Genomic DNA, 18,964 nt, shown 5'->3' on the forward strand with positions numbered 1-18,964 from the left:
TAGTTTTGTTCCTATTTTTTACCTGCACACAAGTTGTAGCCGCAAAGAGGGCAAGATGAGTGGCATCTATGTGGAAAAATACTGCAACACTTCCCTTAGAATTTTCTTTCTATGGATGTACGGCAGCAAGATGCACTCAAACCAAAATATTATGAACACAAACTTATATATCTCATCGAGCTCTATAACTCTGATGTACTTTTTTTTTATCTTCGTCTAAAATCATACTTTGCTAAATTTAAATACTCATATCGAATAGACATAGGGGTATACTTCTGCATATTTTTTCCTGGGATGCTTATTTTTTTTTGCAGAAAACGAATTAATAAAATACAGAAATAAAAAAATTTCCGAAAACCTCCAACTTAAGCCCACACGCTATCGAACGGACTTTGCTCCATTCAATTCTTCGCCCAGCCCACGACGCGCAAAGACCCATTTGCGACGGCCCATCCCTCGCTTATCCATTCCATCCAACGGATCTTTGGAGATGGACTGAGGCCCTCCGATGAGCTCTCCACCGGCTCTCCGCTCTTCGCCGGCGGCGCAGCTGCTGCCGCCGTGGCGCCCTCGCCGCCGCCGTCTGGTCCTCAGCAAGCCCGCGCGAGCTTCGAGGCCCTCCTGCGACCTAGCACGTGGCGCCAGCGCGCGTTACGGCCCGCATCCGCAGCCGCTGCCGCGACTCGTGGCGGCGGAGTCGCCTCCTTCCAACCCGCTCGCCGCCGTTGGCGCCATCCGGAGGGACGCGGAGACGGGGCTCGCCTTGCTCCTTGTCGTTCTCACTGTGGTATCATGCCTCTCGTTACCTGTTGCCTTCGACTTGGAAGTTTCTGGGAGCGGGCTGAATAGATATAGGAGCGGGTTGTTTCATAGTATTGGATTCAGTTTGAGATGGGTCTTAGGAACAACCGACTAGTAAATATCAATATTGGCCATTGTCATTGACCTGTGCACCCCCAAGATGACAAATTTTTTACCAGGACAGATAGAAATGCATGCGAAACCTTGGAAACAGATTTGATTTCAGTTTGATGTATTATTAAACTTAGGGTAACCATACAACACATTGGAATGTCGCCTGGACAAGTAGTAGCAAAGATGATAGAGAACATGTCAAGCCATTGTAAATTTCAGTTTTGTCCAAGATACAGAGCAGTGAGTGGAATCTCTGCACGCTTTTGCATTGGCTTCTGTGAGGAAGTGGCTGTCTTTACATCAATGAACATAAGTTTGAAAATAATTTATTTAATGACATAATATGTGTATCAGACGATCAGTACAACCATACCTTCGGCTTGTTGTTAACTTATTGGTCAATCTAAATGGTTCTTAAGAGTAGCACTATCTGGTGCTTGTGGGGATCAAGCACTGAAACTGGCAGTAGAAAAGACAAGTTCACAAGCATGTGTTTAGAAGGAATTCAATTTGATAGTGGAACTGCCAATCAACACTACCATATTGTGCTCCTACTTCGTTACTATTCTTGCAGTCTGAGCAACAAATTTAACTTCTGTATCCAACCAAACAAGCAATTGAGGTTTAGGTTACCTGTTACCCTTTTTCTCTCGTCACGAAATGTCATTACTAGCCTTCAAAAAGGAAGAAAGAGAAATGTGGTTATGTTCGAAACGAAGTAATCACACTACCATGCATTTATATATATTTACTGAAACATTTCTGCAGTCCATAGAGCAGTTTTGGTTCACCAATGTGGAGGCTAGCCTGACGAAATATTGATTCATAAAGTTTCGCCTATACCATCGAAGTTAAAGGGAAAAATGTAAAATTATGCTTGGTCAGAATCAACTGTAGGTTGTAGCTGCCCCAGGTGCATGGGGCATAACTCAAATCCAATAGTGGACATTGTTTAAGAACTATGCATTCATCATTATCTGCAATCAAATTTCATCCTAATTCTTGCACACCTTGCAATTAACTTCTTGATCCTAATTTCAGCTGATGAGCTTCTTTCTGTCACTGACCATCTTATCATTTTCAGCAACCAGAGTGAGTAAATCATCTGAATAAATGATGTCCAATCCATAAACTAGACAGTATATTTTGTGAAGCAATCTCCTTGTTCTTAACAGGCGCTGCAGAAGATGGAAACTGCAGCAAATAAATTGGCAAAAGTATTTTGCAGAAGAGGTGCCTGGAACTCCATCTTCACTAAAGCTCTCCTTCATGGAGATCAATGATTTAACTAGCCAGTTAAAGAACCTTAGGTAACACATTGCAAATGCTAGATCCATAGTTTTAACGACCGCATAACGGTGTTTAAAATGTTTCGCATTCTGCTCCAACACAGGAAGAGGCTTGCAATAAGTAGATTTGGGAAGAATGCTAATTCTAAAGCAACCTCAAGTTCTCGGTAATCTGCCAATGACAGGTCAGTCACTCAGCTCTCCTTCCTCCTAGAGTTCTGGATGAAATAATAGACGACGCTTCCCACTGCAACCCTGCACATTTGCATAAACATAGAAACATCATAAGTGTGCTGCTGTGATGTAACTATGTAAGTAACAAAGTGCATCTTGTGTGAACCGAAAATCGACAAAGGACTGGCTTTATTGGTTAGGAGATATGTTTAGTCCGTACCTGTATGTGATAATGTAAGTGACATGCCTTCAATAGCTCTACAACTTGGATGAGAATTTCTTGAGGCCTTGTTCAAAGCTCTTCATCTTATCTGGTGTTGATAGATTGGCTAACAGGGTAACCCTTGCTGTTGACACCAGATCTTTGCGCTCTGACGTGGAAGGATCAATCTGCCATATCTGGACCTCCCAAACCTTTTCCAGAATGAAGAATTTTTTTAAACTCAAATTTTGAGATTCATTAAGATAGAAATAAGTTGCACAAATAACTGAGGAATATATGCTCGAAGAGAAGGCAATCACAGAACAGGTGGAAACCCACACACACACACACACTGGGTTGTTGGTAGTAAACTAGCTAGTAGCATTGCATACAAAACACATGCTGAAGATAAAATGTACACACCTGCTCCCACAGAAGCGATGAGTTGGTATATATGTTATTTGTGCTCATTGTGATTTTTTCTGCTAATATCTGTGAAGGTTGTGGGCTAAAAAAAGTCACGCGAGTGAGTATGCGACTGATATAGCCATCATCAAATCCTGAGGTGCCGAAACGGAATTGTGCATGATCATGATCAGTGAGTGAAGTATGTTGAATTCCGCCACTAGGGTTGCAACTACATGGTTTAAGATGCTAAGTTGAAGAGTCGTCGTGAACCAGTTACATGTAAGTCTATTTAAATGGATGTTGTACCTTGTGTGCACGTTACTAGCTGTAGCAGCTAGTTCGTGAAAACAATGTATGTACAGATTGCTAAACCCCTTGTACTGCGTTAGGTCCAAAGGAGGATTTGTGTAAACAAGTTCAGTTTCACTCTGGCAATCGCCACATCAGAGTTAGTGTCAACAGCTTGTTCGTCATGATGAATGTATGATTGGCCGGTTGACACCCAAGTCAAGGGGATGAGATTGTAGGTACCCATCCCATACTCGTCAGAGATGGCGGCGGCAGTTCCGACGACTGCCTGCAGCCGAGACGAGCATTTGTTTCCAACACTCTAGACCAAGCAAGCGCCGTGGTGAGGACGTCGTCGTTTCGACCTTTGCTACCGCTGGCAGGTAGTACGGTAGACGCTGGGCTGTTGCTTTGATGATCCCACTGCAAGGCGTTGCTTGCTTTTCAGATGGGGTAGAGTCGTCAGAGTGCGTACCTGGATTCTGCGGCCGAGCTGGATTGGCGTGGCCCGCGCCTGGACGAGGTCGCCGAGGCGCGCGGGGCCGACGTGGTTGATGGAGAGCTGCACCCCGGCGAGCCTCCGGTACCCCGACGCGACGTAGCAGCCGATGCTGGCCGTCGCCTCCGCCATCAGCGCCGACACGCCGCCGTTGAGCCAGTCGAACGGCTGCATCCATCGATCACCTCCGTCATCCATCACGCGCGATAGGGAATTAATTAGGGATGAGACGAAAACAAAAAAATAGAGGCGATGGCGGCGGCGCGCGCGGACGATCCTATTCCTACTACCTGGCAGCAGGTCTCGGTGACGGGGAGGCGGCCGACCACCTCCTCGGCGGTGACGCGGGTGAACTCGAAGCCCAGCGCCTGCAGCGCCCGGTCCACACGGAAGGCCGCCGCCGCCGCCGCCGCCGCCGGATGAACAGGAGGATCGCCCGCGCCGCCGCCCATCGCCGACTCTTGCCTCTGTCCTTGTTCCTGTGTGGAGGAATGAAAAAGCTGGCGTGGTACAGACCGACAGACGCGTGTGTAATTAAAGACTCAGCCAGCCAACCAGCCCAACGGACCGAAACGTATGTGGGCCTGGCGGGCTCTAGTATAATTCTGCTTTGTGCGTTGCCCCCCTCTCTTTTAGTTAGGCCGGGCCGTTGGGCCCTCGGCCGCTGGCTAACGGGTGATCAAGATGGAATAGGCGCTGACGGGTGGCCTCCATTTTCCCCATTTAGCTCAACTTTTATGGGCCCAGATTTCGTGACTCGACCAGCGTCCAGCCCCCCGCAGCGCGTCCAAAAGCAGCTCCCACCGGACCACCGTGACTCGACACGTATGTGGGCTTGGGTTGCCGACGGAAGCGGTATCCCTAACCACCGAAGTCCAACGGAAGCCTATTCCTGCCTGCGTAATTGAAGGGGAGAGCGCGCGCTCGCGTCTGCTGCCATCCCCTGGCGGGCCCCTCTACCGGCCCCTGCCGCACCCCCTCCGCAGCCTGAGAAGAATGCAAGGCAGCAGAAGGTGAGGAGGGAGATGCAACACCCGATCTACTTTTGAAACATCCAGATACAACACTTGCAACATACGTCTGAAGACAGATGAAACATTTAAAACATACATCTGAAAACATTTGCAAAAACACCAGAAAACCATTGTAAAACATACGCAATATCTAGATAAACACAGTCGCAACATATGTGTGAAACATATACAACATCCAAAATAAACACACTTGCAACATACGTATGAAAAAACATATGAAACATTAGAAATAGAAGCTTACAACATACGTGTACAACCATTGCAACATATACAACATGTCGATCTACTTTTGCAACATCCATATGAAACAACTGCAACATACCTATGAAATATCTGAAACATTTAAAACATAGGCTTGCAACATGCGCTTCCAAGCGCAATATCTACTTGCTGTATGGACGAAAATGGAGGCTCGTCGATGCGGAGCTCGACACTAACGTGGAGCTCAATGCCACGGAGTGGCGCGCAGATCACTGGTGTGGAGCTCGTCAGCGGCACGGACCTCGGCGGGGGCCACGACAGGTTGATGGAGCACGGCCGCGACGGGAGGCACGAGTCCGGGTAGGGGCGCGCAGCGTGAGCGGGGGCAGGGTCCATCTCGCGAGCAGGGGCACGCAAAGCGTAGAGCGAGCGGGCAACACAGGCAAGGGCGACGTAGGTGAGGGCGGGGTCGGTCCCATTTGGACGGACGGATGCCCTATAAGGAGCATTAATTACCGTTTGTATTATGACCTTGGCACACCTACCAAGGCTGAAGAAATGATAGAGTAGTGCAAGTTACAAATTGCACATTATATTGAACACTAAACTCCCCGTAGCAGCCGTCCCCGACCTTCATGATAACTGGGGAGGCATAACTAACTAACTGACTGACTAACTAACTAATATATATATATATATATATATATACCTGACTCCTCAGCCCTTCTGCAACTGTTCATTTTTTCCTCTTTTTCGTTTTTTTTTCTTTTTCTTTTTTGCTCCTCCGGCCTTGGGCCGCTGTTCTTTTTTCTATTTATTTTATTTTCCTTTTTCTTTGCTCCTCCGGGCTTCGACCATTGTTTGGTGCAGTTCAATCTTTTCGTCCCCCCGGCCCTACTCGCGCGCAGCTTAGCGTGCGAATCAGCCTAGTTTTATTATTACATATAATGCATATCTTGAGTTGCTCTTCTCTCTAGAGTTTGGCGTATTTCTTGATGCTTGCTTCGTGGGTCGACATCTCCTCTGGTCTTGATGGGTTTTTTATCAACATGGTAACTCTTGCTGTCGACACCAGATCTTTGCACTCCTCTGTGGAAGGGTCTGCTCGCCATATCTGCACCTCCCAGACCTGCCAGAACAAGGAATGTATATTATGTTTTTATTAGCCTCATCAGGGCATTACATTTCTTATCTTGATTTATTAACAGCAAAGAATGCATTGCACCGTACCCAGCGAAGTAATTAGGAGTAAGTAAAATAAATTAGTACTAGTCATTAACTGTATATATAGCCTTTGCCTATGCTGACTAATGGCGGGTCAAACTAGAAACTGGCACGTATTTCCATCTACTAGGCTGCTAACATGCATTTGAATTGAATATATATATATATATATATATATATATATATATATATATATATATATATATATATATATATATATATATATATAATCCTGGTCTTCGTTCCATCAAGCAGTTGACCGCCACCGTCCATAAATCATGCATGCCTTCAGTTAACAGTTTTCAGCTTTTCATGTAACGATGTAGGGTCGGTACCGCTACCCCAGTTGTTGCTTCTTTTTTTTCTTCAATAAATAATTCAAAAGGACCCACAAAAACTTTGCCACGATGCTTCTTAGAAGAAGAAAATACAAAGGTACATGCAAGCGTGCCACCCTAAATCTTTAGTGATGAAATCCGGGTAAAAAAAATCATACAATAATTTTGGTACCAATTAGTTACGCATGGGAGTTCAATTTCACAGGAATTAATTCCGAACCGAAAATTCGTTCAAACGACAACACGATATGATCGATATATACACGATGAAAATTGAATTGAGCCCTAGAGAGAGAGAGAGAGATTACAGAGCTTGAGAAGAGACCTGGATGCTGCGGCCGAGCTGGACGGGGGCGGCCTTCGCGCGGACGACGTCGCCGAGGCGGGCGGGGCGGAGGTGGTTGACGGACAGCTGCACGCCGGCCACCCGCCGGTACCCGGACGCCATGTACGCGCCGACGCTGGCCGTGGACTCGGCGACCAGCGCCGACACGCCGCCGTTGAGCACCCCGAACGGCTGGCAGCAGGTGTCGGTGACGGGGAGGCGGCCGGCGACCTCGCGCGCGCCGATGCGCGTGAACTCGAAGCCCAGCGCGTGTAGCGCCTTGTCCGCTGCCACGGGGACCTCGTCGTCCTCAGCCGCTGGTGGCGGAGTCTTGCTGCTGCCGCTGTCGCCGGCCATCGCGCTCAAAGTCTTCAAACTGCCTATGGTGCGTGCGTGTGTAGCTAGGGTGGCGTATAGTAGTTGAGAAGAAGATCGAGACGGCCAGAGGGTGTCTGCGCTTGCATCCGCCAACCAAACAAGAACAAGGACTTTGGCTGATTTGCATAGATATCTCTAGGCTGAAGGCATTCCTTGCGCATACGTATCCGTGTCAATGGTCGTCGCAAAAAAAAAAAAAAAAAAAAAAAACCCGGTGTCAATGGGCTTGTTGGGCGAGCGGTGCATGTGCAGTGTAGGTGGGTTGTGGGCTTTTATTAGGCTGGGCTAGTTGGACAGAATAGAAGCCTAATAAAGCTTCACTGGGAGTTCGCGGGCCTATTCACTGAACTTATCAGTCGGCTTATCAGCTAGAGTCTACAGTATTTTTCTCTCACAATAAATCAGCTAAGGTCGGCTTATCAGCCGGCTTTAATACTAGCTGAACAGCCCCCGCATGCTTTGATTTTTTTAGAATTATACAGTGATCGCTGTCGACGGGGACATCGCCTACCACTGAAATCATAACATCGTTAAATCCTGGAATAAATTCATAAAAATACGAGCACTTATGCCAATTCGAGGACTTAAAACTAGATGGGCAGTTTTCACTACAAGTAACCCAACCAACTGATCTTTGATCAGTTCGCCTTGGATTTGAATTTTACTTTGATTTATTATGTTTTGGGTAAAGTATTTAGGTGGGATGTGCATCCCTATGAATAAGCTTTCTGTCGGATTATTTAGCTCCGACAATGCCTTGCAACGTGATCACGTAGATAGATCCAGATGGTAGCACAATAGACACAAGTGTTTATACTGGTTCGGGGCACGATATCGCGCTAAACTCTACTCTAGTGGTGCATCTGCTCTTGTATTCGTATGCTCAATTATAGGGGCCGTTGCTCCTAGCTACGTAGTAGATTAGAATGGTGGAAGGTGGATCCTGAGCCCGAGGTCCTTACCCTCCTTTATATAGGCAGGAGAGGTAGGGTTACATAGAGGGCGATTGGGTTAAGAGATTGAGTTCCTAGTTTGTTACACGATATGCACAACATATTGATCCTAGCTATCGTCTAGATACACCCATCTTGGCTTGCCTTGACCTCCACATTGGTTGACCACGTCAGCCCTTGTGGGTCTCCTCCTTGGCGACTGCTGGGCCGATAGCCTGACGATGGTCACATATATAGGCGGTGCAGGTACCCTTGTCCCATATATCTGACAGTAGCCCCCGTAGGACTTAATGATAAGCTAGCTTATAGCCTTAGCCCTTGGGACGTCGCAATTCCCCCTGCAAGTTCTGCATACTATAAGTACCAGTGAGCACCTTCGAGTTGCTGAAGTTTTGAGCAGTGCAACTAGATATACCCAAACGTTTGGGGAGCCATTATGTTGCCGTTCGAGTGCTAAGAGCATTTCTCGGGTACTGAGAATCTTCAAGCATTGAGTGGGGCGGCAGTACGCCGTACATCAAGGAACGTAGTTCCCTGGCAGCTATAAGTGCTTGGCTCGGGTGGTACACTTTATATCGGGAAACGTAGTTTTCTAGGTGTAGCCCTTGGGGTGTTGTCAACGTCACGTTTGGGTGGTGTCACCCGATAACCGAAAGCGTGGCTTCCAAGATGTCCGTAGGCGCCATGTTTGGGTGAAAACACCGCTGTACTCGGGAAGTTGGTTCCCAACGTATTCCGGCATATAATTAGTGGTTGTGCATCATTAAGTCCTAGCCGCAGAACAATAATGAGGATAGGGTAGATGCACCTCCGTCACTCGCGCGTCACTATGCCAATTGATTTTTAAGGTGACCTAACATAGGTCATTTTGTTAACAGACACTAAGGGCATCACATTTTCTTTGAGACCTGTTAAGTAATGTGACCCAAATTTTTGTGAGCCTCATTAGTGGGAAGAGCGAGGACATTGTCTCGGAGCCCTGAGGCCAATATAATAGTCTCCTGGGTTGGGAACCACTGTGAGCGAGTAACGAACGCATGAGCAGTTGTGGGCAGTTGCGCATATTACACTTTGAGTTGGTAACGGGTAGAACGAGTGAACGTTCGCTATCACTAAAAGGAAGTGGCAGGACAAAGCCTGATCAGCGGGGTCATGTTATAAAACTCTTTTCTAGATTCTAGGAGCTCGTACTTTGGTTACAACAACAGGCCAACCCGTTTTTCGATTTTCCACAAAGGGGCACACATCCACTGAAATAAGGTACTTTGAGCTCATCCGGGTCTTAGGAGATTTACGTGACACCGAGTGTTAGAGGTTTTAGAGTCAGACTGGCAACCCTCCTGAATACCCCCTGACTCTAGTTGGGGTAGGGTCGATAGTGAACAAATCACTACCGCTTACACCTGCTGTGAGGGTGAGCTGGGCCGAGTACATGATTTGAGTGTCAGATCACTCGCCTGCACTGGTTCAGGTGACAGTGCATCGAGGTTTGGACCATTCGGCCCCATAGCCTCTGTGGTAACACGAATGGGATCCTTCTCGATGAAGCTGAGGCATCGATTTCGGTGGCTCGTCTCCCCACGTGTTTATCTCGGAAGCTGTGCCTCTCGGAGATCATGGGGGCGTAGCCAGGCCTTAACTCCTGCTTTCACCCATGGACACTACTAAGATTTCCATCGACCGTGTGCATCCCCTACCTATAAAATAGAGGAAGAGAGAAGGGGAGTTTGTACATTTGCACAGTAGCCTTTGCACACCCACCTTCCTTTGCGCATCGCGTCTCCTACCATTGTTAGATCTTGCCTTCCTTCCATGGCCAAAGAGAAGCATTCATGGGATTTACCAGAGGAGGAGCCTACCGAGAGGGGCATGCCCCCCTCCGCTAGGGCCTTCCACCTAGGCTTGAAGGGGTTCAAGTGAGGATAGATCTGTTGTTGACTTCATAGGGAGGAGTCTGAGGCGTCTCTTAGTGCAGTGGTTTCTCGTCGACGCGCTTGATGCCTTGGCCGGCCGTCGTTCAGGAGGCCCTGTTGCCATCTCGCCCCCTATTGACGCGGGACGCGTCGCCGCCAGGCTCGCCTTCCTCTTTCGGCGATTAGGAGCCCGAAGAAGGCGAGCACGACATCCACACCATGAGGGAGGAATTGGCCGTGGCCGGACGAGCCCTTCAGGAGGGATGTCGGGAGGTGGAATGACTGAAGGAGTGCCTTTCGGTGACCGAGACCGCGCTCAGTGCCGTAGATGGAGAGGTGGCCGACGCCAGGGTGAAAGCTCTAGTTTGGTTTTGGTTAATTGATGAAACCCTAAGTGCTAACATAGTTTATCAAAGTGATTATGAGATAGGTAGCACTACTCCAAGTGATGAAGCAATGGCGGAGATCATGATAATGGTGATGGCATGGTGATGATCAAATGCTTAAACTTGGAAAAGAAGAAAGAGAAAAACAAAAGGCTCAAGGCAAAGGTAAAATTATAGGAGCCATTTTGTTTTAGTGATCGAGACACTTAGCGAGTGTGATCACATTTAGGATTGATAGCCATACTATTAAGAGGGGTGGAACTCGTATCGAAATGCAGTTATCAGAGTGTCACTAGATGCTCTAACTCATTGCATATGCATTTAGGATCTAGTGGAGTGCTAACACCCTTGAAAATGATTGTGAAAATAAGCTAACACATGTGTACAAGGTGATACACTTGGTGGTTGGCACATTTGATCAAGGGTGGTGAAGTTTGGGTGCAAGGGTAAGAAACTCCACCGGCAGAGTGTCCGCCCATAGAGTGCGGACAGTTCGATGGTGCCACTAGCGCCCTAGACAGAAAAGACAGAGGCCACTAGAAGTGACTGGACGCTGGCCTCGGTTGGACCGACGCGTCTGGTTAGGTGTAACAGCGAAGATGCTGGCGTCGGTCAAATGACTGGACGCTGAGTCGCTTTGTGACTGGACGCTGGCAGGGTGCGTCCGGTCAGTGCTGATGTACGCTGACGTGAGGTGCATAGAGGAGACATTGTGTGACCGAACGTAGGGTGAGTCCGGTCAGGCATGATCGGACGCGTCCGGTCGTGAAATGTTGCGTTTGGAACCTTACTGGAAACGACCGGACGATGAGATCCAACATCCGGTCACTTTCTAACTGACGCGTCTGGTCATCACTTGACCGTTGAAATCAGATGATCGGCATTTGAAGCCGATGACATGTGGCGCACATTGCACGACCAGACGCTGAGGTCCAGCATCCAGTCAATATGACCGGAGCATCCGGTCGGCCCGTGTTCAGTGCAGTGAGGAGCCCAACGGCTCTATTTCATTGGGGGCTTCTATTTAAGCCTCATGGTCAGCTCAAGCTCACGTACTTGGCCATTTGCATTAACATAGCAACCTTGTGAGCTTAACCAAAGCCCTCCCACTCATCTCCATCATTGATCCATCATCATTGTGAGATTGGGAGAGAATCCAAGTGCATTGCTTGAGTGATTGCATCTATAGGCACTTGGTATTCGTGTTTTGCTATGGATTTTGCTTGTTGCTCTTGGTGGTTGCCACCACCTAGACAGCTTGGTGTAGCGGTGGAGGATTGGCATGAGTTGGTGATTGTTCGTGGCCATCTCCGGTGATTGTGAGGGGATTTGTACTTTCCTCGGCGGAGCACCAAAGGTAATTCTAGTGGATTGCTCGTGTCATTGAGTTACCTCACTTGTGGGTAGGTTCTTGCGGTGTTCAATCATGTGGACGAGGTTTGTGCAACACCTCTTAGCCGCCGAACCACCAAGTGTTGGTCGACACAACGGGGACATAGCGTGTTGGCAAGCACGTGAACCTCGAGAGAAAATCAATTGTCTCTTGCCATTTGGTATTCTCTCAATGATTGATTTCATATTCATCTTGTGATTGGTTTATCCCTCTATATGGTGGTATAATCACTCTACTCACTCTTTTATATTCTTGCAAACTAAGTGTGACAAGCTCTTTAGTGTAATTAGAATTGAGAGCTTGCTTTATTATTTAAGTTCATCTAGTGGAGCTCTTTAGTGTAGCAAGATTGAGAGCTCTTAGTGAGTAGTATCATAGCAAGTTGTGTGTCTAGTAATCATTGCAACTAGAATTGTTGGATAGATGGCTTGCAACCCTCGTAGAGCTAGAGCAAGTTTGCATTTCACTATTTGTCTTACTAATCAAATTGCTCTAGTTGATTTGTAGAATTTTAAATAGGCTATTCACCCCCCCTCTAGCCATATTAGAACCTTTCAAGTGGTATCAAAGCCGTGGTCACCATTTGATTAAAGGCTTAACAACCTCGGTGTTAAATTATGGCTCAAGGTGTGTTCAACCATGTGGGGGGCAAACCACCGTTCTTTGATGGCACATGCTATGATTATTGGAAGAGAAAGATGAAGATGTATCTTGATTCAATCAATGATCAAGTATGGGAAGTGACCGAGAATGACTATGCTATCATTGATCCCGATGATCCCACCAACCAAGATAAGATCAACAAGCAATGCAATACAATGGCTCTCAACACCATATACAATGCCATTGATTCCAAGGTGTTTGAGCAAATCAAGGATTGTGAAAGAGCAAATGAGGTGTGGAAGAGATTGGAGGAAATATATGAAGGCACACCGGCGGTGAAGAGTGCCAAGTTGTATATCCTTAAGGATAAATTAATAAGCTTCAAGATGAAGGAAGATGAGAGCATTCCGGAGATGTTCCTTCGTTTGCAAGTGATTGCCAATGATTTGAAGGCATTGGGAGAGAAGATCAAGGATGATGATGTCTCTCATCGGTTCTTGATGTGCCTACCTCTAAGATTTGAGATGTTGAGATTGCTCATCATAAGAGGAGGATTGAAGGAGGTTACCCCCAACCAAGTACTAGGTGATGTCATGACCCAAGAGACATACCGTGTGGAAAGGGAGGGGGATGACAAGGATGACAAGAAGGAAGAAGAAGACAAGAAGAAGAAGAGTATAGCATTCAAGGCTAGCTCATCATCATCCAAGAACAAGGGCAAGTCCAAGAAAGAATCAAGTGATGATGATGATCTTAGTGATATTGATGATGAAGCTATGGCCCTCTTTGTCCGCAAGATGGGAAAATTAATGAAGAAGAAGGGCTATGGTGCAAGAAAGAGAAGAGATCACACCAAAAGCAAAGAATATGTGAGAAGATGCTACAATTGCAAGAGCCCTGATCATGTTGTAGCAAATTGTCCCTACAATAGTGATAATGATGAAGATGAGAAGAAGAACCACAAGAAAGATAATAATGAAAAGAAGGAGAAGAAGGAGAAGAGAATGACCTTCCAAAAGAAGAAGAAGGGTGGAGGCTATGTAGTCACTTGGGATAGTGATGGTTCCTCGGATGGTGATAGCTCTAGTGATGATGACAAGAAATCTATCAAGAGAGCACTAGCAAGCATCGCTATCAACAAGAAGCTCTCCATCTTTGACACTCCATCGACATGTCTCATGGCAAAGCCTACCAAGGTAGAATATGATGAGAGTGATGATGATGAATGTGAAAGTGACTCTTGTAGAAATGATAATGATGATGATGATGAGGATGAGGAGTACACCAAGGAGGAGCTCTTGGACACGTGTGAGCAAGTGCACACTTGCAATGAGATGAAGAGAAAGGAGTGTAAAGAATTGCGTAAGAAAGTAAAATTTCTTGAGCAATCCTTTGATGAGCTCAATGCTACTCATGAGAGGCTAATGGAAGTTCATGAGAAGCTTGGCAAAGCGCACTCTAAGCTTGAAAAGGCTCACTCCTCTCTCATTGAGCAAGTCAAAGTGGAGAAAGCCAAGAAGGAGCAAGTGATCATATCATGTAGGGACTTTTCTTTGTAGGGGCGGCTCCACCACCAACCGCCCCTACAGTGGGTGAGCTCGAGTCCCATGATTCCAGCCGCACCTACAAATCAAATAGTAGGGGCGGCTGGTGATACGAGCTGCCCCTACAAATGGGTAGATTTGTAGTGGTGGCTCACTCACCAGCCACCCCTACTATTCGATTTGTAGGGACGGCTCAATCACCAGCCACCCCTACAAATGTCCACTATATAAATGGCTGCAGCCCCCTTCTTCCTTCTCGGGTCACTCACTCCTACACAAAAAGGCTTGGGAGGCCTTAGGCACCTCCCAAAAATTGCTCTACTAAGGGGGTGAGGTTTTGGTCTTAAATCCTTTGGTGGAGAGGTTGTAGAAGGTAAGAAAATGCTATTCTAAACTTTTTTAAAGTTTTAATGGTTGATTAGTGAGTAATTAGAGTCCGGATGGGATAAAGAAAGATAAAAGCACACCTCCTATCGCTGGCGTACCTTTCAAGAAATAGTCGATCTTCTTTCAGTATCTACCTTATTGGTCGCACTTGGAGGTCCCCCATGCCACTGATGCTATGCATGTGTAGAAGAATGTCTTTGAGAGTCTCATTGCGACCTTGATGGACACATGTAAGACAAAGGATGGTCTAAAATCATGGAAAGGCATGGTGCAGCTGTTGACACCGTTTTTTGCACGTGTTAAAATGATCGGAGTGGACTAATCGGCAAGGGGAAAGTTACTGTATACTTTGATAGCCGATGAAAGCCAGCTTGTAAAGATGGTTGCTGATAGCTGGTGATGCCGATGAAGGGAGGCTTGAAGACTACTGCCGATGAAACAGGGAGTATGCCGATAAAGGAAGACTTGAGGAGTACTGCCGATGAAACAAGGAGTATGCTGATGAGGGAAGACTTGAAGACTATTGTCGATGAAACAGGGGGTATGCCGATGGGAAGGAGGACGGTGAGATTTCCATCATAATTGAGGCGGACAGGGAAATAGATAGGAGTTGATTTCCTTTTCTATATTTGTTAGAGTATGATTCATGTAAGAGTCACGTGTTTCCTTAGATATGGGCTTGGTGTCCTAGTTGTGTTTGGTTGTGTCTCTTTAGATCAGGGTATAAATATGGAGTGAGGGGCAATGTAATTAGATATATCAATCAATATCAAAACCAATTTTTACTCCCATTTGCATCTACTTACTTTTCGGCGACTTCGTCAATTTGCATTATTTTCTCTTTATGAGTTCTCATTGATTCGGCGAGCTGCATCGCTTCAGTGCGACCTTCGGCGATCCTCGAGTTCCGCGTGAGTACCTCTTGGCCGTGACTTCCGGGCGTATCGCTGTTGTCAGGACCAAAGTGCTCGTATCTTCATCCTTGTCGATTAGCAGGTCAAATCGACTGGCACGCCTTGGATATCGATTCGGGTATTAGCCCTTTGTGTTTGCAGATCCACTTTTGCATCAACACATCTTTTGGCACGCTCGGTGGGACCAATCAATCCGATCAATATGTTCAATTCCGAGATCGATGCGGGGAACGTTATCGCGGTATCAGAAGAAGATCTTAAGGAAGAACAGAGGCAGGCTATGGAAAAGGCCGTAGAAGAATACAGGCAGCTTTGTCTGAAATTGTTTAGCCTGAACAAGAGTGGACAAGTCATCCAGAAGCAAGATTTGCCATTGCCTCGGCAGGTTACCTTTGACTCCAATCCTGGTAAACTTCAAGAGATGGTTAATTCTGCAGTAAATCATGCTTTGATTAATCATTCCAATGTGTTGTCCAATACTGTTCATAATGCTGTGGTTCGAACTCTCAAGGAAGGACAAGCGTCACCGCATTATGTTGGGCCTGCCTATCACCAACCAGAGCCGACATCTGTCAATACTTCATCGGCTCCCTCGGCCGTTGTGGGTACAGAAGTTACTTCTTCTCCAGTATCGGCAGGCTTACCTAATATTCAATCTACACCGATACGATCAGATCCGGTACTACCATGAGGACGAATTCAGCTTAGTACAGATCTATCGGCATCAGCTATGTTAGGCCCTGTGTCTCAGAATAGCCAGATTCCTACTAATTGGTGGGGATATGGTATGCCTCCGGAGTCATCTGCTTTCAATCCTGGATTACCTCAAGTGTTTGATGCAGTAGGAAAAGCTCCTATACCATCGGCTGTTTCGCCGATGGCCCAAGTGCCTTAATATGCCACAGCAACTACTGTGCAACCAACTCTAGGGGGTTTCCAGATGCCTTTGGTTCAAACGCCCAGTTCAAATCCATCGGCAAGCTTACTGCCGATGCAGCAGAAAGCCCCTGTTATGAGTCAAACTGGGGTTCAGTTTATGCCTCAAGCTGGTTATAATTATCCAACAACGTCAGCAAATTACCAGCCATTGGTAAGTTTTGTACCGATGGGTTCTAATAATGGTTGGTCTGGACAGTTACCTGTTCAATATACAGTTAAGCAAAATCAACAGATTGCAGGGATTCAACAAGGTTATATGCAAGCTGGTGTCCAGAATCAAGCATCGGCAGCTCAGCCGATGAATCCTTTCCAACAGGTTAATGGACCACAAGTAACGGCAAATATGCCGATTGCTGGAGATCATGGGCCACAAAGATATGTGGAAGGATATCAGCAGGTACCTCCTGTAGAAATTCAGCCAGTTCGTCAGCAGAAAGCTGATGCTTTTTGGGCCGATAGGATAGCAGAAATTATAAAGGATCAGTTTGGGATAAAGCCCAAGGTCAATACTTATTCTTATCGGACTCCATATCCTCCTGCATATGATTTAATTCCTCTCCCAAATCGGTACAAGGTACCAGATTTCACTAAATTCTCCGGGCAGGATGATACATCAACAATGGAACACGTCAATCGCTTCATTATTCAATGTGGAGAGGCAGCTAGCAAAGATGAATTAAGAGTTCGATTATTTTCTTCATCTTTGTCTGGATCGGCGTTTACGTGGTTCATTTCATTACCACCAAATTCTATTATTACCTGGGCTGATCTAGAAAAAACAATTTCATAAGTATTTCTTTGCTGGAATCTATGAAAAGAAGCTTACCGATTTAGTAAGATTGAGACAGCGCAATGATGAATCGGTAGAGAGCTTTGTGCAAAGACTACGAGATGTAAAAAATAAGTGCTACAGTCTGGTGCTGGATGATCGGCAGCTTGCCGATCTGGCTTTCCAAGGGTTATTGCCACATCTTAAAGACAGATATGCTTCTCTGGAGTTTGAAAGCCTCAGTCATCTTGTGTAAAGGATCTCTGATCAGGATACTAGGGTTTTTGAACCTAAAAAGAATTGGAGTAAAAAGGTATCATTTGTTGAAGAAGTACGAGATTCTGATTCTGATGAAGAACCAGTTATTGGCTTAGCTGAGTGGGTTAAGAATAAAAAGCCGATATCTTGTCCCTTTGGTCAAAAAGAGCCGGAAAAGTTTACCTTTGATATCACCAAGGCTGACAAAATATTTGATTTTTTGCTTCAAGAGGGCCAAATTAAGCTGTCACCTAATCATGTGATCCCATCAGCAGAAGAGTTGAAGAAGATCTTGTACTGCAAATGGCACAATGCAACTTCACACAGTACAAATGAGTGCAAGGTGTTCAGGCAACAGTTACAATCGGCTATTGAATCTGGGAGAATTAAGTTTGGTACTTCCAATGCCCAAAGGCCGATGAAAATTGATCAACACCCTTTTCCAGCAAATACGTTGGAGGCCAAAGGGAAGACCAAGGTATTGACGTCCGAGGCTGCTGAGAAAAATGCATCAATGGATCCCCAACATCGGATAACTACCGATGATGCAAAAAGTAAGGGTTTGCTGGGAGAAAGTAGTAGTTCCAAAAAACCTCCTCGACCTGGCATTGTGATTACTCATCGAAGGCAGCAGGAGGGTTGGCGTCAGCGTAATGATCGATATCGACAACAGCAAGAAGAAAGACGTCGGGAAGAGTGGCATCGGCATAAAGATCATTGGAGGTGCCCGTTTTTTATCCATTGCTGGGAAGAAGGTATTAAATTGCCAACTGTTGAAAATTGCCCTGAGTGCAATGGTTATTATGGGGTCAATCGGTCAGAAAGAAGATTTCAACCTGGCAATCAGGGTTTATTTATCAATGAGCTGATCAGAAGCAGAGCATCAGTACATGATCGACTGGGGGGCAAACTTAGTGTACATGAAAGGCTTGGTAAACGCGCTGGATATTTTCTAAGGAATCAAGAGGAGCTTGAGGAAATGGCAAATGCCAGAGTTCCCGATGAGGAAATATTCTACAGGGACCCTAATATACGCCATGTAGAATCGACTAGGACCTATTATCAGCCGGTTTGGAAAACCAAGTTTCCTCGATGGTGCTCGGAGGGTCTAACAAAGACACAGAGGAGGATGCAACGTGAGCGTCAGGAGGATTTATACCAAGAGGAAAATTCCTCCAATGAGAGGTTCGGTCATCAGCAGTGGCAGGTAAAACACAAAAATAAGGGTCCATCGGCAGATGTTAATATGGTATTCATGTTGCCGATGAAATTTTTGGCACTATTTGATAATGAGGAAGAAGTTGTTCTCTCTGATCAAGTAGCTCAGTTGACACTAGATACAATGATGGCTATTTTTGAGAAACCTACCGATGACGAGAGACAGCATCTTAAGGCTTTGTTTGTGAAGGGCAGAGTTGATGGGCAGCCTGTGTCTAAGGTACTTATTGATGGAGGGGCTGCGATTAATATTATGCCTTATGTGATGTATCGGAAACTTGGTAAGGGAGATCAAGACTTGACCAAAACCGATATGATGCTGAAAGATTTTGAAGGCAATGTGTCACCGGCTAAAGGGGCAGTATGCGTTGAATTGACCATCGGCAGCAAAACCTTACCGACGACGTTCTTT

At 46.2% G+C, this 18,964-nt stretch overlaps 2 protein-coding genes and 1 pseudogene across 2 annotated transcripts; 1 reads left to right on the top strand and 2 right to left on the bottom strand.

Annotated features, from left to right (window-relative positions):
* Positions 1-207: 207 nt before the first annotated feature.
* On the top strand, positions 208-3,737 carry LOC136512851 (uncharacterized; annotated as a pseudogene).
* On the bottom strand, positions 2,065-4,263 carry LOC136512853 (1,4-dihydroxy-2-naphthoyl-CoA thioesterase 1-like). The gene is made up of 4 exons (XM_066506864.1): positions 4,066-4,263; positions 3,752-3,943; positions 2,599-2,792; positions 2,065-2,459 (listed from the first exon to the last, which is right to left on the bottom strand). The coding sequence occupies exons 1-3, from the start codon at positions 4,225-4,227 to the stop codon at positions 2,637-2,639; spliced, it is 510 nt and encodes a 169-aa protein (XP_066362961.1). The 5' UTR covers positions 4,228-4,263; the 3' UTR covers positions 2,065-2,459; positions 2,599-2,636.
* A 1,487-nt stretch (positions 4,264-5,750) lies between these two features.
* LOC136512852 (1,4-dihydroxy-2-naphthoyl-CoA thioesterase 1-like) lies at positions 5,751-7,352 on the bottom strand. Its single transcript, XM_066506863.1, has 2 exons — positions 6,898-7,352; positions 5,751-6,139 (listed from the first exon to the last, which is right to left on the bottom strand). The coding sequence occupies exons 1-2, from the start codon at positions 7,252-7,254 to the stop codon at positions 5,984-5,986; spliced, it is 513 nt and encodes a 170-aa protein (XP_066362960.1). The 5' UTR covers positions 7,255-7,352; the 3' UTR covers positions 5,751-5,983.
* Positions 7,353-18,964: the final 11,612 nt, after the last annotated feature.

The sequence above is a fragment of the Miscanthus floridulus genome, chromosome 16 (assembly GCF_019320115.1).
Source record: "Miscanthus floridulus cultivar M001 chromosome 16, ASM1932011v1, whole genome shotgun sequence".
In the NCBI taxonomy this organism is placed as follows: domain Eukaryota; kingdom Viridiplantae; phylum Streptophyta; class Magnoliopsida; order Poales; family Poaceae; genus Miscanthus; species Miscanthus floridulus.